This window comes from Myotis yumanensis, unplaced genomic scaffold (assembly GCF_028538775.1).
Source record: "Myotis yumanensis isolate MYYU_CA2020_CCGP unplaced genomic scaffold, mMyoYum1.0.hap1 SCAF_10, whole genome shotgun sequence".
NCBI classification, from domain to species: Eukaryota; Metazoa; Chordata; class Mammalia; order Chiroptera; family Vespertilionidae; genus Myotis; species Myotis yumanensis.
Genome location: NW_027223761.1, coordinates 76,022,422 through 76,039,341, shown reverse-complemented (window position 1 = coordinate 76,039,341; position 16,920 = coordinate 76,022,422). Strand labels below are relative to the sequence as shown.

Below are 16,920 nucleotides of genomic sequence, written 5' to 3'. Positions count from 1 at the left end.
GCGGCAGCGCCGGTCCCGCCAGCAGCCGGGGTGCACAGCCTACTGGGAAATGAAGTCTCGCAGGGCTCTGACCGCTGCAAGGAAGACGGCAGCAGCACTACAACTCCCAGGAGGCACCGCAACTCTCCTAGCGTGGAAATTTCCACGGCGTCTCGTAGGTGGCAAACTTAGGAGACGCGTTTTTTTCCCCTGTACTTTTCAAAGCTTGCGTTTTTTCCCACGGTTTTTCACTAGAAGAAATAAATAAAATGTTTTTATTTGCTAACCGCTCCTAACTGAACTTTTCTCCATTTCAAAACGCTTACCTATGAAATTTACCCAGCCAGAAGACCCAACAAGCCCATCTTGAACTTTTTTCGTTAAATATTCACTGACCATCAGAGTCTTAATGAATGGTGCCCGCTAGAGTTGTGCAAAGAAGCGGCGTCGTGTCCTTTAAATAAAAGTCCGCCTATAATTGCATAGTTTTATCGTTTATATTACATCTATATACACACATACATGTATATTACATCTTTGTACATATACATATATTACATCTACATAACACATTACCTGTGTATAGTATTTCTATTACCTAGGACTGTGTGGACTGGAACAAGATAGCACATTTTATCAGAGAATACAAATCAACTTTATAAAAAGCTTTTAAAAGTTATTTCATTATTTAAATATGTTACATACGGAAAGAGGTACATAATATACGTACAGTATGATTCCTTTTTATAAAAATAAATAGGCATAGATACATATGTAGAGGTAAAGGATGTATACCAAATTATTCTGAGTGGTGGACTTATGGTATTTATTCTCTTTCCTTGTTTATCTGTTTTACTGCAAAAAACATGCACTGCTTTAATTAAAATGTTATCTTTAATTTTTAAAAAAGTTCTCTTCGAGAGTTGACCCCAAGTAGATGCTGATACTAAGGTCCTTGTCTATATATATATATATATATATATATATATATATATATATGTTTTTATTGATTTCAGAGAGGAAGGGAGAGGAAGAGAGATAGAAACATCAATGATGAGAATCACTGATGGCTGCCTCCTGCATGCCCCACACTGGGGATCAAGCCCACAACCCAGGCATGTGTCCTGACTGGGAATCAAACCGTGACCTCCTGGTTCATAGGTCATGCTCAACCACCGAACAATGCAGGCAGAGCAGGCCCTTGTCAATTTTAAGTGTCTGTGGAGCGATCTGTTTAACCTAATGAGGCAAGGGCAGCTTCCTGTGACATGAGCAAAGGAGATGAAACTGGGATTGAATAAAAGTCCGCCTATAACTGCATAGGAGATGAAACAGGAGGCACACAGCACAGTCATGACATCCTAGGAGGTTCCTCTCCTGAAAAACAAATTAACTTCTGTTTGGTAGACATGTCAGCCTCACTTTAAATTATAAATACTGATAACAATAAATGCCCAGTGAAAGAAGGACCTGCAGACAAAATTCCTGAAAACGTGTATTATATATTTCCAAGAGGCCCAGTGCACGAAATTCATGCATGGGTGGGGTCCCTCAGGGTGGCCTGCGGAGATTGGGCCCTAGCTCACGCCCCCGGCCTTGCAGCCCCGTAGCCCTCCCTGGCACCCTGCCTTAGCCTGGCACTGCCCACTCACCTGCTCCACCATCCCACCATGGTCCTGCTTTCATCGGGGCCCATAGGGGGCAGCAACACCTCCACTGCTGCCCACTGCCAGCACTGCGTCATTGACACCTGCCATGTTTTGCACCGCCCCCTGGTGGTCAGTGCACATCATAGCGAGCGGTCAAATTCCCGGTTGGTCGAACTCTCACCCAAGGGGACAATTTGCATATTAGGCTTTTATTGTATAGGATTGAGCAACTACTATATGGCAGATACTGGGCTAGGCTGGGAATCCAAAATATGTGAGTCAATAATCCCAGGAAAATATGATTATTGTTATTTTGGAGGTAGATGAGAGATGGATCCATATTTTGTGGGACCTAAATATACAGTTTTATGGGAGGTAAGGACTCTTTACGGAAAAGAATATAATCCACCTCTGAGAAAGGTACAAAGGGCAGAGGAGGGGGAGCACTCAGTCTCTGACTAAATCAGGGAGGCTTCGCAGTAGGAAGGAATCTGAACTGAGACGGGATGGAGGTGTCACTTTGAGGTTGAGGTTCTGGGACCTTTTTCTAGGAAACAGATCCATGGGTACCCACAAGCATGACAGAAACTCCTCTACTCCTGGGGCAAAGAGGCCACCGGATAAACTGTTCCTCAGGTTACAGGAGAAGGCAGGGAAGAGCCAGAGTTAGGCTAAGGACGGAGAAGAAAGGGCATCAGGAACGGAGTGGGATTACTACACGTAGACAGTTGATGCTTGCAAGTCTGAATGAATACGTGAATGAATAAAAAGAAATTAATAAATAAATAGATGCTGTTTCTCCTCACTAACCTGACCTCCTTCGTGGTTCATATTTATCTTGGTTTATATATCTCCCAGCTCACAGATCTTCACAAATCATCAATAAAGGGCTCTGAAGAAAAGGCAAGGAAATAAGGAGCAATGTCTGAAAGGATTCCCCCTTGCAGCCCCGTAGCCCTGCCTGGCACCCCGCCTTCGCCTGGCACTGCCCACTCACCTGCTCCACCATCCCACCGCCGTCATGGCTCACACACAGGTGGCATGCCTGTTTTCAAGAAGAAAGTATCAAACACAAATCTGGATGATATATAATACAAGCAGACAGTGTTTCCAGGGATCTATATTTTGCCATCATCTTGATTAGGACATGTGGTTGTTACAAGAGCAGCAGAAGGAGCCTACATTTTGAAAGCGTGTCCCCTTTGCTTCAGAATAGTATGAAGGAAGGGGGAGTGGGTGCAGGTAAGGATGAAACAACATTGGTATAAGTCGATAATTTTTTAAGTGGATAAGTTTTGAAGTGGATGATAGGACATGAGATTTCCATTTGCTCTGCTTTTGTATATGTTTGAAATTGTCCTATACTAAAACCTAAAAGAAAAAAGAATATTCCAGATGCTTTTACTCCCCTCCTTCCACCACCACACCACTGATGATCTAATCAGACTGTTTAGGTGTTGAGACATCATGCAAATCAATCAGGATACTGGTTTCTCCTTGCTGGCTGTCCCGCAACTCTGCTAAATATGAATAGGGGGATACATTGGTCAACATTCATGTCTCTAGTCAATCAATCCCTATCTTCTTCTGTGTTTTGCCATAACGATTAACCGTCACTCACATGCTGTGACACCACAAAACACTTTCCCCCCTTCTTTTTTCTTTTCTCTGTTACCTCTTTCCCTTTTCTCAATATCATTTTTGCTCTGTTTTCTCTCTCCTAATTCTCTATTCTCTGGTGGTCACTTTTATTGGGATTACCAGTGTTGTGAGTACATTCACGTTTTCTGCCGTTTTTTCGTGTCTTGTCAGGTTGTATTTTGTGCTGTTCGGTCAACGTGGTAAAGAGCCACATAACCAGACACCTAGAGAGGAGACTCCATCCACCAATGGGACAACACTCAAGGCCCAACTACACCAACTACAGAAGCCAGAAATAGTAGGGTTAAAATTTCAAACAGCAGTTTTTATGTAAGATGGATGCTTCAAGGTGGGACTCTGTACTTGTTCTTTAATAAATTTCCACCTTTGCTATTCCATCTTCTGTCCGTGGATTCATTCTTCCACTCCGGCGGCCAAAGAATCCGGGTTCCAGTCCAAAAAATTCTGTATCAGTATGTTCCACTTTACAGTTGTGCAACCCGACTCCGAGAGCGGTTTGTTCAGGGTGCGGGCGGAGAGGAACCCAGCCCTAGAACCCAGCCCTCCCAAAGCCAGGTCCCGCTGCAGCACTTGACCACTAGAGGTACGTTTCCTAACAATGCGTTAGGGGAAACCCGGAGAAAGAACCAAAGGCGGGTTTTGCCAGCTGACACAAATTTGCTGGAATCCCTCCTGATCGATGACTGCGGCGAGCAGCTGAGGCGCGCAGAAGTGGTCGATGGGCTCTAGGAGCCTGGCGTGCGCGCGCCCGAGGGGACGTCCCTGCGCGCCCGCGGCGGCGCGCAGCGCTCCGTCGCCATAGCGACTGCTCGGGCTCCCGCGAAGCGTTGCAGGCCCTCGCGGGCTCGGGCTTTGAGCAGAGCCTTGCTCCTCACTTCCCTCGCGCAGGTTTCTTCTTCCTTCTCTTTCCTGTGCGCCCGTCCCTCTCCCCTTCTGCCAAGTGATGGCGGGCGGGGCCGAGGACGTCCGGAAGCTTTTCATCCTCACCACCACCCAGAATTACTTTGGAGTGGACTCGGGACCCTGGGACCAGCCGCTGCTGCACCACAGCCCTGAAATCAACAACTTCTTGGACGACGGGAACCAGATGCTCCTCCGGGTGCAGCGCTCCGACGCCGGCATGTCCTTTTCTAACGCGGTACGGCTCCCTGCACCCTGCCCTGAGCCCCTGCACGCCCCCATCTGACCCACAGCGACGCCGGTCCCTCTCCAGCCTTCCTGGTCTCCAGGAGCCAAAGGCTGTCTCCACGCTTGCATCCCAGCGGCTTGCATCCCACCTGACCAAAGGAGGTTTCCCGTACAGAACAACTATATTCTTTTTTTTTTTTTTTTTAAGTTAGTGAATGGATATCCAATTTGCCAAGTTTCCATTTTCTGTTGTTAATCCTCACCCGAGGACACTCCGCCACCCAGTCTAATAGTGAGACTGGAAGGGAGGGGGAGATACACACAGAGAGACACATTGATGGGTTGCCTCCCGCATGCACCTCAACTGGGGCTGGGGTTGAACCTGGAACCCAGGTACGTGCCTTTGATCGGGAATCGACCGGAGATCCCTCAGAGTGCAGGCTGAGGCTTTAACCACTGAGCACAGCGGTCAGGGCAGAGCCCAGGTCTTATTCTTAAGGAGCGGAGATAGATTGGTTGTAATATGCGATATCATTATGTTTATATAATTATTTCCCCAAGGGATAACATTACAGGGACACAATATTTTAGGGAGCATTTCTTTTAAAAATTAACTTTTATGAAGATAACATTAAAAATCATTTATTTATCACTTTAGATTGATTCTGCTGACACAAAGGATAAAGTGCTGGTGTTTTTCAAGCTGAGACCTGAAGTGATTACCGATCAGAACCTACATAACAACATTCTTGTTTCATCTATGTTAGAATCACCTATAAATTCCCTTTATCAAGCAGTACGGCAGGTATTTGCACCAATGTTGTTAAAGGTGAGTAAAGTAGCTATATAGTCATTGTTGTTTTTTTTTACCTTAGATGATTTTGATAAAACTTTCATAAATAGAAATGTAAGTATTACTTTATATGCTGTTAATATCATTAGTATTTTAATATTTAAATTAAAGTGCACATTCTTTTAATTAAAAAAGTTTTAAAGTAAGCTTTGATGAAAATTGGAGAAATGCATAAAATGCAATCCACGTAAGCTCTTACGTTGCCATTATGACTTTTTTTTCTCCCCTAATGAGACAGAGGTGGTGTCAAGCTTTGAGTGAAATAAGCATATGTGGGCTTAGTTCTTTGGTAGTGTTTTAGGAAGTCAATTTGATTGGCAAGCTTTTGATCAATGTTTGCTCTTGTCTGTTTTTATTAGGATCAGGAATGGAGTAGAGACTTTGATCCCAAACTTCAGAATCTTTTGAGTGAACTAGAAGATGGATTGGGTATAGTTCTACGAAGATCAGACACTAACTTATCAAAAATGAAATTTAAGGAAGATGACACACGAGGTATATAATGATAGCTTAATCAAAGAAAAAGCAATTGTTTTATAAGTAACTTAATATATTTCTTCAGAGATTTATTTCCACAAGTTTGGGTCTTCGCTGAGCCTGAGCGTCTGTTATGTGAATAGATTTATATGGATTTGGAGAAGACAAAAATGTAATCTTTAACAATGTGCAATTCATAGAAATAGAAAATATAATTGATTCTTGAATAATGAGGATTGACCCTAATTATATACTTTGTAAAGATAATAGCCATTGACTTTTATTTTAGAACGTATTTTATCTGAAACTAATTATAATTTTATGCCTATAGTTAAATTATTACTTATATGACATACATAAGTCATTATTTTAAAATATTGGAAAAATGTATTTATTGCTTAATTAGTAAGTTAAATGCTTTTTTAATTTCACAGACTCAGAAAGAATAGTGCGTTTATTTCCAGCATGTGATTAGGCAAGTAGAGATCATCTAGTTCATTGGAAAGTTTAAAAGCACATTTAAAAGTAAAACTATTTTAATTTGCTTGTATTTTGAAATTAAATTGCAAAGATTGATTAAATCATAATCATCTCCAGTTGGTAATATGCAGTAGCATGAATGATTTTGGAATTAGATTTAGGAAAGCCTTGTGTTTGAGAAGCAAATTCATAGATGTAAATAGACTGACAGTATAGGTCTGATTGGCTTACAAAAGCATTCAGGAATCATTCTGAGCAATAAACTTGATGTGAAGTATAAATTTGGTGCTGTTATTATTTCTGGTGGATTCAAGTAAGAACTTTCTGTTGATAGAAATTACAAAATATTTTTTTCAATGCATCCTCAAGAATATAGGAAATATTTAAAATCTGTGAATAAACCAAATTACTTTCTGGCTTTTCATTTTCAATTGATATATTTTTTCCATTTCACTTTTTCAGGTATTCTTACACCAAATGATGAGTTCCAGTTTTGGATAGAACAAACTCATCGTGGAAATAAACAGATTAGTAAAGAAAGAGCCAGTTATTTTAAAGAATTATTTGAAACAATTTCAAGAGTATGTAATTCATATATATTATCTGTTAGGTTTTTGATAAAAGTACTTTAGAATTGTACGTTTAATAAATTTATCTGTTTTAAAATCATTACTTAATGGTTACAAACAAAATATATCCTTCATAAATAGCAAGGTTTATTTAAGATGTGTATTTAATATGAGTACAAGCTAAAAATCTAAGCATTTTGCCCAGTTGGTGTGGCTCAGTGGTTGAGCGTTGACCCATGAACAAGGAGATCAGGTTTTATTCCAGATCAGGGCATTTGCCTGGTCATGTACTAGATCCCAGGTAGTGGGCATGCAGGAAGCAGCTGATCTATGATTCTCTCTCAATATTGCTGTTTCTGTCTGTCTGTCTCTCTCCCTTCCTCTCTCTGAAATCAATAAAAGCATTAAAAAAAAATCTAAAAGTTTTAAAAGTTAGATTGTAATCTCTAGTAAATATTTTTCTCAAACGTAATTACTTTTCTGCAGGTAGATAGGGAAAAACAAAAACTTAAAACACTAATAGAGGTTTATCTATATGGAGGTAATATACGTTCTTTTGAAAGAATGTTCACTTTATTCCGATTAGGATTTTGAAATAACTTATAATTTAAAAAGCCTTAGTTTTTTACTTATTTGATTGATTATCCCTTGATGTATCTACAGAGAGATCAAATAAGTGACCATTTTAATTATGATTATAAAAAATCTATTCTTTAAAAAATAAAGTAACTTTCTATTTGTTTCCAGTATTATTTCAAAAATATTTTAATGAAGTATTTGAAATAATTTCAAACTTTTTTTTATAACAGTGATGAAATATAGAACAATAAACCTTGTATTATTGGTAACATTATACAATGCAGTAAATGAATGGAGATATGCCAACTACATTGGGTATTGTAGATATGGCATAATGGCTACTTTTATTTGGGTAAATAAAATAAATGCATCCAAAGTTAAAGAAAATTAGGCCAAAGTTAAAATTAAATGAATAGATTTTTTTTTTGCAGTTCTTATTTTTTTTTCTGGCTTTCATGAAATTTATGTTTGTTGAAGGTACTTAAAGAGTATTTGTACAACAATATATCATCTGATAGAAAAAGGAGAAAGTAATATGGCAAATGTTAGCGTTGTAGCAGTTGAAAAAGTCAGAACGTTTAGACTATATTGCCCAAGGCAAAGAAATGGTTATATTTAAAAATGAATGCATTTTGGTTTTAGGAGTTTTATAACTTGGACAGCCTATCCTTATTGGAAGTCGTTGACTTGGTAGAGACTACTCGGGATGTTGTTGATGATGTGTGGAGACAAACAGAGCACGATCATTATCCTGAGTCACGAATGTTACATCTCTTAGAGATCATAGGTACCAGTAAAGAATAAACTTTTGCAATTTTGGAAGCCTGTTTTATTTTGTTTTCTGTTTTTGCTTTTTTTTTAAGTTCTTACTAAAAATGCTTCTTAAAGTAATAATTGTTGCTTCAAGTAACTCTGAAAGCAAATGATACATAATTATTTAAATAGATATTTGTATATAGTTGGTGAATTTAAATTATGGTCAAATTCTTTGACCATTAATATAACTGAATTTACATATATTTTTAGTCCCTATGCATGTATTAATTTAGAACTTATTTTGTAATGAACTAAAAAGTTCTTTAATATTACATTGTCTTATCTGTCAATATTAAAAGTGCAAATATGTTTGACTCAGAAAATGTCCTTCTCATTATTATCCTGAGAAAATATAAGACAAGTACATAAGGATATTTATTGTAGCATTGTTTGTAACAAATAACAATTGAGAATTAGTTACATCATGCTATATCCATATGGTAGGCTCTGCAGCCTTAAAAAAAATGTATATATATTTCTACATTTTAAAGATGTACATGATATATTGCAGGATGCAAAAATACTTGTTTTTTTTTTTAAATATTTGTTATTGACAGTGCTAGTCTAAGGGTGCGCATTGTGGTATTTCATAGAACCTTAGTTTACTAATTTGTATGTTAATTTTGTTGTAGTTATGTATTCTATAATTATTTTGTAAAAAGACATTTCCATTAAGAAGCTTGCTTTCTGTTTTATTAGGTGGTTCATTTGGAAGATTTGTTCAGAGAAAGTTGGGAACTTTGAATCTATGGGAAGATCCTTATTATCTTGTGAAAGAAAATCTGAAAGCTGGTATTTCAATTTGTGAACAGTGGGTGATGGCCTGTAATCATCTAACAGGTCAGGTGTGGCAGCGCTATGTTCCTCATCCATGGAAAAATGAAAAATATTTCCCTGAAACACTTGACAAACTTGGCAAACGCCTTGAAGAGGTATCATTTGATTATTTGGCTCTTTGTCTTTTTTGTTGTTAATTCTCACTGAGGATATTTTTTCCATTGATTTTCAGAGAAAGTGGAAGGGGGGCGGGGAGAGAGAGAGAGAAACATTGATGTGAGAGAGACACCTCCATTGGTTCCTTCCGCCAATATTGAGCCTGTAACCCAGGTACTTGCCTTTGACTGGAAATGGAATCTGAGACTCTTCTGTTCCCAGGCTGGCACTCTAACCACTGAGCGCACCAGCCAGGGCTTGGCTTCTTTCTTTAAGTGTGAAGTAGGTCCTCACGTGTTTATGAATGTATTTTATAACTTATAAGCACTACATCTGATAGAAACTCTATATTTTGGGGAGAGAATAGGGTTAAAGTTCATGTGAAATAGATTATGACAGTCATCTGGTGTGATAGTGCTGGTTTCCACCGCCTTTCTTTTTCTTTGGTGAGTGCTCAACTTGTAAATTGTGAATTTCTGGGTTTTTTTTTTGTTCTTTGTTATAAAAAAGATAATCAGCCCACTTGTCCATATATGTAAGCTATCAGATATTCCCTTGGCTATTGAAATTGTTTATAAGCAGTACAGCTTTTTTTAGGGGGTTACTCAGTGGAAATATTTGAAATAGCTGCTTAATTTTCATTACTTCTGAATTTCAGCATAGGACATATATTTAGCTTGAAGGGATAGGCAAAATGAGAATATGAAAAAATTGCAAAGCTGACTTTTTTCTTTTCTGCTTATGGGAACCATAGTTCTTTGGGGATTTTTAAAAACCTTTTTCACCATGAAAAACTTAAAACATATTTAAAAGTAAAATAGTATAATGAATACCAATGTACCCACTGCTCAATTTCAACAGCCTTTGACATTATTTAGTTCTTATTCATCTTTGTCTACCCTGCCTTCCTTTTATTTTTTTTCTAGAGTATTTTTAAATCCATTTCAAGAAATCATATACTTTCATCCTTAATATCCCTATCACAATACCACTATCACATCCACCAAAATTATAACAATTTCCTAACATTATTTTATATCTAACCAGTGTTCAATTTTTCTGATTGTCTCAGCTGCTTTACAGGTACTTTCCAACTTTTAGTTTGATATGTGGGTTCAGGTATGTTTAGCCTGACCCATCTGTTATAATGCTCTCCATTCTTTTCTTAATGATTTTAGCAGCCATTAATGATTACGAGGAAATATAAAATGGGGACTTTCTTTTTTTTTTTTTTTTTTTTTTAAATTAAATCTTTATTGTTCAGATTATTACATTTGTTCCTCTTTTTTCCCCCCATAACTCCCCTCCTTCCAGCTCCCACCCCACCCTCCACCCTCACTCCCCACCCACTGTGTTCATCCATAGGTGCATGATTTTTGTCCAGTCACTTCCCGCATCTCCCACACCCCTTTTTCCCCCAAGAATAGTCAGTCTATTCCCTTTCTATGTCCCTGATTCTATTATAATCACCAGTTCATTCTGTACATCAGGTTATTTATTCACTTGATTCTTAGATTCATTTGTTGATAGATGCATGTTTGTTGTTCATAATTTGTATCTTTACCTTTTTCTTCTTCTTCCTCTTCTTAAAGGATACCTTTCAGCATTTCATATAATACTGGTTTGGCGGTGATGAACTCCTTTAGCTTTTCCTTATCTGTGAAGCTCTTTATCTGACCTTCAATTCTGAATGATAGCTTTGCTGGATAAAGTAATCTTGGTTGTAGGTTCTTGGTATTCAGCACTTTGAATATTTCTTGCCATTCCCTTCTGGCCTGCAAAGTTTCTGTTGAGAAATCAGCTGACAGTCGTATGGGTATTCCCTTGTAGGTAATTGAGCCTCTTTCTCTTGCTGCTTTTAAGATTTTCTCTTTGTCTTTTGCTCTTGGCATTTTAATGATGATGTGTCTTGGTGTGGTCCTCTTTGGATTCCTTTTGTTTGGGGTTCTCTGCGCTTCTTGGACCTGTAAGTCCATTTCTTTCACCAGGTGGGGGAAGTTTTCTGCCATTATTTCTTGAAATAGGTTTTCAATATCTTGCTGTCTCTCATCTTCTGGCACTCCAATGACTCTGATATTAGACCGCTTAAAGCTGTCCCAGAGGCTCCTTACACTATCTTCACACTTTCGGATTCTTTTTTCATTTTGCTTTTCCAATTGGGTGTTTTTTGTCGAATCTTTGGTTTGATTATTGTACTCCTCTGGTCTGCTATTGGGTATAATATTCTTTATTTCAGTCCGTGTATGCTTACTTTCTAATTTCTTTATCGTAGCATCGAGGGTCTCATTAGTTTTCGTGAGGCTCTGCACAAATTTATGGCAAGCCCTCAAAATTGCGATTCTTAGCTCCATATCCTCCATTTCTGTCATGTTTTTTTGTCTCCGCATCTTTTATGCTTTCTTGGTGCACCCCCTTGTGGTCTCTGTGCGCAGTCTTGTTCTAGCCAAGCCTTAATTGTTGTAGTTAACACTAGAGGGGTTTGACCACCAGGCCGGCTGGCTGTGGAAATCAGCTGTGTGGAAAACGTCTGCCTTCTGGGGCGGCGCTAATCCAGCCTTTGCCTGAGGTGATCGGCAAATGGCTGTGCGCAGGGTTTGGGCGGGGCGGGATCAACAGGGCGGGCGGAGGGAGCAGTTATGGCCACGCTCAGTCCCGTTCCCAGAGGCTCTGCTTCTCAGAACCCCGGCAGCCGCTGCAAACCTCGGAGAGAAAGCTGCCCTCAGGTCCCAACTGCTGCCGGATAATCCCGCTTCTCCCGTTTGAGTCTGGGTCCCTAGAGACTCGCCCGGATCTGGAGCCCAGAGTCTGAGACTCACTCCCGGCAGAAAACGACAACCGCGCCCTCAGCCACCAGCCCGCTTTGCGCGCGCACCTCGGTACCTTTGTATTTTCCACACTGCGCCGCCTCTGAGCCTCGATTTGCTGTTCTCTTTCCTTCTAGTTGTAGAGTCTCTCTTCAGCCAGCCTTCCTGTGGTTCTGGGTGATGTCCGTTCAGTCTTTTAGTTGTATTTTTGAAATGGTTGTTTGCGGCAGCGGTCTCCGGTGTTTACCTACGCCGCCATCTTGGTCTCCCAAAATGGGGACTTTCTAATTCTGTTGTTCTTTCTACATTTGTTAGTGATGGTGGAAGAACTTTTTCCTCATTAGTTTATTAGTTACTGTGAAATGAAGTGTGTGTAGGAATAGCGGTAGACAATTACTTCTTTTATCACTTTTTAAAAACAATGAATAAGTAAGTTAGTATCATAGTAAGTTCCATTGGTAATCAGTGAAATGTTTTTTAGAAGAATTATTATGAACCCATGAGTTGTTATATTTTATGTTTCCATCCATTATAGTTATCATTATTTTATTTACATTGTTTTATGTGTGGGCAGTGAGTGCTCCCTGTAAGTTGGCTCTTGTATCATTTTTTCATGAATCCAGTGTTTCTTTGACAATTTCCTTACTTTTAAGCCCCCCAAAATGTACCAGCCCATCTTTTATGTTTTCTATCTCATACCTGGAGTTAGTAATTTTTCCCAGGAGCCTGGCTCTTTTTAGTAGAAAATGGTATTGAGCAACAAAAATCTGGTTGAGGAAGTGTTAAATTTTACTTAGTTATCAATGCTTTTAGGCCTTTTCTGTTGGAAGGCTTGTTAAATTTGTGTTTTGTGTTTAGCAAGATAAAAATAAATCATGAGTTTGTACAGATATTTCCTACTCAAATGGAAGATTATAGTGTTTTTACTTAACCTTTTTGATTACCTTTTGATTATTGGGAAAATTTTAGATACAAAATATAATAATTTGTTTTCCTGTAGTTTGTAAATGATACATAATAGAATTGTTAATATTGTTTCATCATCAGAATTGCAATTTAATGCAGAATTATGACTGTCAGAAGTACTATGATAAGGAGAGGAGCTATAATATAAATGAGCTTTAAGCACATTTAAAAATATTTAGATGTCATATTTTTCACTAGATTTGAGCACACTGATTGATGTGTTGTTACAGTGTGTCTTTGCGCATCACTTTGAATATTGATGAGGAGTAATTCTCAAAATTACAGTTTCAGTTTTCATTTCAGGACCTAGGTAAAGAAATTTTTGCTCAGTATCTTTAAGTTTTAGACCTATTTGTGCAGATTTACTTATTTAAATAAATTTGTTTTTTTAATATTTGTTTTAGGTCTTGGATGTTAGAACAATTCATGAGAAGCTTCTCTATTTTTTACCTGCTAGTGAAGAGAAAATCCTGGCTCGAGTATTTGAACCTTTTACTGGCCTGAATCCAGTGCAATATAATCCATATACTGAGGTTGAATATATATGTTTCTAAATATAATTTCCTGTTTGTGTTGTTCTTTTTAAAGGCAGATTTTTTAGATATTAATGTCTAACAATATTGACAATTTGTTTAGCCTTTGTGGAAAGCTGCAGTGTCTCAATATGAAAAAATTATTATACCTGTGGAACGAAAAATAGCAGGAAAATTGAAAAATTATATTTCAGAAATTCAAGATAGTCCACAACAGGTAAAATACTGAAATATTTAAAATTTAATACTTTCTTTATGCTATTTTAGGAGATATATATGTATATACCAAGTTAATGCACTTGGGATAAACATATACTTATTTTATTTTATATTAGCTTCTTCAAGCATTTCTGAAATACAAAGAGTTGGTGAAGCGTCCAATTATAAGCAAAGAATTGATGTTAGAACGAGAAACTTTACTGGCAAGGCTTGTGGACTCAGTTAAAGGTAAAAGTTTATCAGAAAATATAGTGTTTGCTGGAGAAAATATTTTTGTAGCTCACTTTTTTCTATGTTGTAAACCATTTAGGATTAAGACTGCATTAAGGGACCAACTCTTATTATTTTCCTATCTACAGTATTTGACATAGTTCTTGGAACATCAAAAGCCTTTAGGAAATCTTTGCTAAATATGTGTAATCATTTATTTGATTTAAATTTTATAGATTTTCGATTAGATTTTGAGAACCGGAGCCGAGGAATTCCTGGTGATGCATCTGGACCACTTTCTGGCAAAAACCTTTCAGAGGTTGTCAATAATATAGTTTGGGTTCGCCAGTTGGAACTGAAGGTATTTATTTATTTTTTAAAAATATATTTTATTGATTTTTTACAGAGAGGAAGTGAGAGGGATAGAGAGTTAGAAACATCGATGAGAGAGAAACATCGATCAGCTGCCTCCTGCACAGCCCCTACTGGGGATGTGCCTGCAACCAAGGTACATGCCCTTGACTGGAATCGAACCTGGGACCCTTCAGTCCACAGGCCAACGCTGTATCCACTGAGCCAAACCAGTCAGGGCATGAAGGTATTTATTTTAATAAAAGTTGAAGAACAATAATTGTAAAGTCTGCTAAATTAATATAGAAACCACTCTAAAATTGTAGTGAAAACATTAAAAGACATTTTCTATTTTTCTTTGTATATCCATTAAATTTTTATGTGAAAAGTAGAATTCTGAAAAAAGTGTGCTGAGGAGTTTGTAATGGTTCTTCTCATTCCTTGTATAGAGATAATTATCAAACCATTTTTCATTCCAATTGCAGTTTTCCAGGTAAGTGTCTTTGTAAAAATATTCAAGAGAAGAGCACAGCTATAGGGTACTATTAAGGCTAACATGTTCGAGATTTTTACTTATTCAAGCTTGTATTTTTGATGTTTTACTTGGATGCTGCTTCATTTTCTGTCAGCTTTCTGAGGTGCTACATTGTTCTTTGTACAGTTATGAAGGAAAGGAATGTCTCTCCTTTAAATTGCCATTCAAATTGCACTAATCATTGTTTGAGATATTAACCAGAGCATTTAGCAAAGGGCCCAAACTGATATTTAATATATTGAGGAGTATTGCAAAATTCTTGGAGTTTCCCTTATTTTAACCTTCAGATTATGCCTTGTATGCATTCTCCTCTGTGTTTTGCTGTCCTGAGGTTGTATAATTTAGGAGCAAACTAGGGGTTGATATTTTTATATTCACTGGAAAATCTCCTATTATACTATTTATAGATGAATGGGAAAATAATTTCTAAGATCAGAGAATGGGGCTTATTTTATGCTAATTTTGTTAGATTTTAAATAATAAATATTCTTGTAATTTGGCTTATTAAGGTGGATGATACCATCAAGATAGCAGAGGCTGTTTTGTCTGACTCATCAGGATATCGATCTTTCCATCGAAGTGCTGAAGATCTCTTAGAGCAGTTTAAACTGTATGAACAAGAACAATTTGATGATTGGTCCAGGGATATTCAGTCTGGTTTGTCTGATTCTAGATCGGGTTTGTGGTAAGTTTAAATATACTAAACAGTGAAATCTGCACAAGAATCTTTTTTCTTATGTTATTAGTCCAGTGGCAAGATGGAATTAATCATCTCTACTCTCTTTTTTCTTCTCACTTGCTGCTACTCCTTTACGTTTTTTGGTTAGGTTTTGTTTATCAACCTTTCAGTCATTAGGGTTGGCAATTTTATGATGTAGTTAGTTGACTGCCTCCCCCTTGTTTCTCAGGTTTATTCCCCAGAACTGCAGATTCCATTTTTGGAATTAGGCTTTCCTTCTTCTAAAATTGTTTGTTTTAATGGTATTGATATATGTTTTGGATGTAATTTAATTGGTCAACCTAATTTTTCTAATGGGAGTTTAAAATGGATGGCCTAAAGGGATTAAAAATGGTGGCAGAGTAAGTGGAAGCTCATAGACATGCTCCCAGGACCAAATTGGAAATACAGCAAAAATACAGAAGAGCCATCCTGAAAAATGAACTGAGGACTACCTGGAGAGAACCCTGGTAACCATAGACAGAAAGCAGAGACCTCATAGAGCTTGGTAGGAAGGGCAGAGGTACAAAAGGGCTGGATGGGCTCCCACAGACAGCAGTTGAAGTACGGAGAGAGATCTCAGCTGTTGGGGTTTGCCACTGAGAACTCTGGGGTTTAATCCTCAAGCTGGGCCCCCCCCGCCCCCCCCCCCCCCCCCCCCACCCCAGCATAGAGGACCAGAACTGAGAAAGGTGTCCACGTAACATCTGGCTGTGAAAAACAGCTGGGTTGCTTTCTGCCAGGGATAGAGGGATGGAAATGCAGGCACCCTCTTAAAGGGCCAACACACAAAATTCTGTCTGCAACCACTCACCTTGTGTTTTGGCAAAGGGTGGGCAGAGTGGACGAGCTGTATAAATATAAGCCAGGGTTGGGGGATCTGGGGATAGGGCTTGGAAGGCAGACACCCAGGTTTCCTGTGCTCAGTCATTCCCTCACGCTGCAGAGGTCATTTTTCTCAGGTAAACCTGTACTATCCTGATGTTTTTGCCTGGGGGAAAGACACTATGGATAATCCTCTGCCCCACCCTGTGGAGTTTCTGAGGCCTATAAAGAGACCGAGAATAGCAATTAGCCTCCTGGCAGAAGCAATTGTCCCACCCTGTTGGAAAACTCTTACCCCACCTGGGGACCATTGCTTGAGGATACTCAGACTGAATCCAGTCAGACTGCAGGCAGAGGTGGTTCTCTGGAGGCTTTGAGTCTTTGCCTGATCTAATTAGAAACAGCAGTTTGGGTTACCCCACAGATACCATCCCAGACTGTTCAGCAAGGCAAAAGCCAGCAGGGCCCCAAGTGCTTGCAGCTGACACCTGTGTGACCAGCTCTGTGGGGGAAAGGAAGTACAACCCAGAATAGGGTCAATCAAGGTATGAGACTCAAGGCAGACCCAGCCTCTGAGCTGAGGAGTCCCTGACCACTGGACAGGTGGCACGAAGACATTGGTGTTGAACCTCAC

General features: G+C 38.7%; 1 protein-coding gene across 4 annotated transcripts in view; it reads left to right on the top strand.

Annotated features, from left to right (window-relative positions):
- Positions 1-4,221: 4,221 nt before the first annotated feature.
- Positions 4,222-16,920, top strand: part of DYNC2H1 (dynein cytoplasmic 2 heavy chain 1) — a 297,101-nt gene continuing 284,402 nt past the window's right edge. For all 4 annotated transcript variants that reach the window (XM_070426022.1, XM_070426020.1, XM_070426023.1 and 1 more), the window contains exons 1-11: positions 4,222-4,428; positions 5,077-5,247; positions 5,631-5,766; positions 6,691-6,809; positions 8,019-8,163; positions 8,892-9,124; positions 13,300-13,428; positions 13,532-13,645; positions 13,764-13,875; positions 14,094-14,218; positions 15,253-15,428. In XM_070426022.1, the coding sequence (XP_070282123.1) occupies positions 4,234-4,428; positions 5,077-5,247; positions 5,631-5,766; positions 6,691-6,809; positions 8,019-8,163; positions 8,892-9,124; positions 13,300-13,428; positions 13,532-13,645; positions 13,764-13,875; positions 14,094-14,218; positions 15,253-15,428 (1,655 nt within the window). In that variant the 5' untranslated portion in view covers positions 4,222-4,233. The remainder of the gene's footprint in view (positions 4,429-5,076; positions 5,248-5,630; positions 5,767-6,690; positions 6,810-8,018; positions 8,164-8,891; positions 9,125-13,299; positions 13,429-13,531; positions 13,646-13,763; positions 13,876-14,093; positions 14,219-15,252; positions 15,429-16,920) is intronic.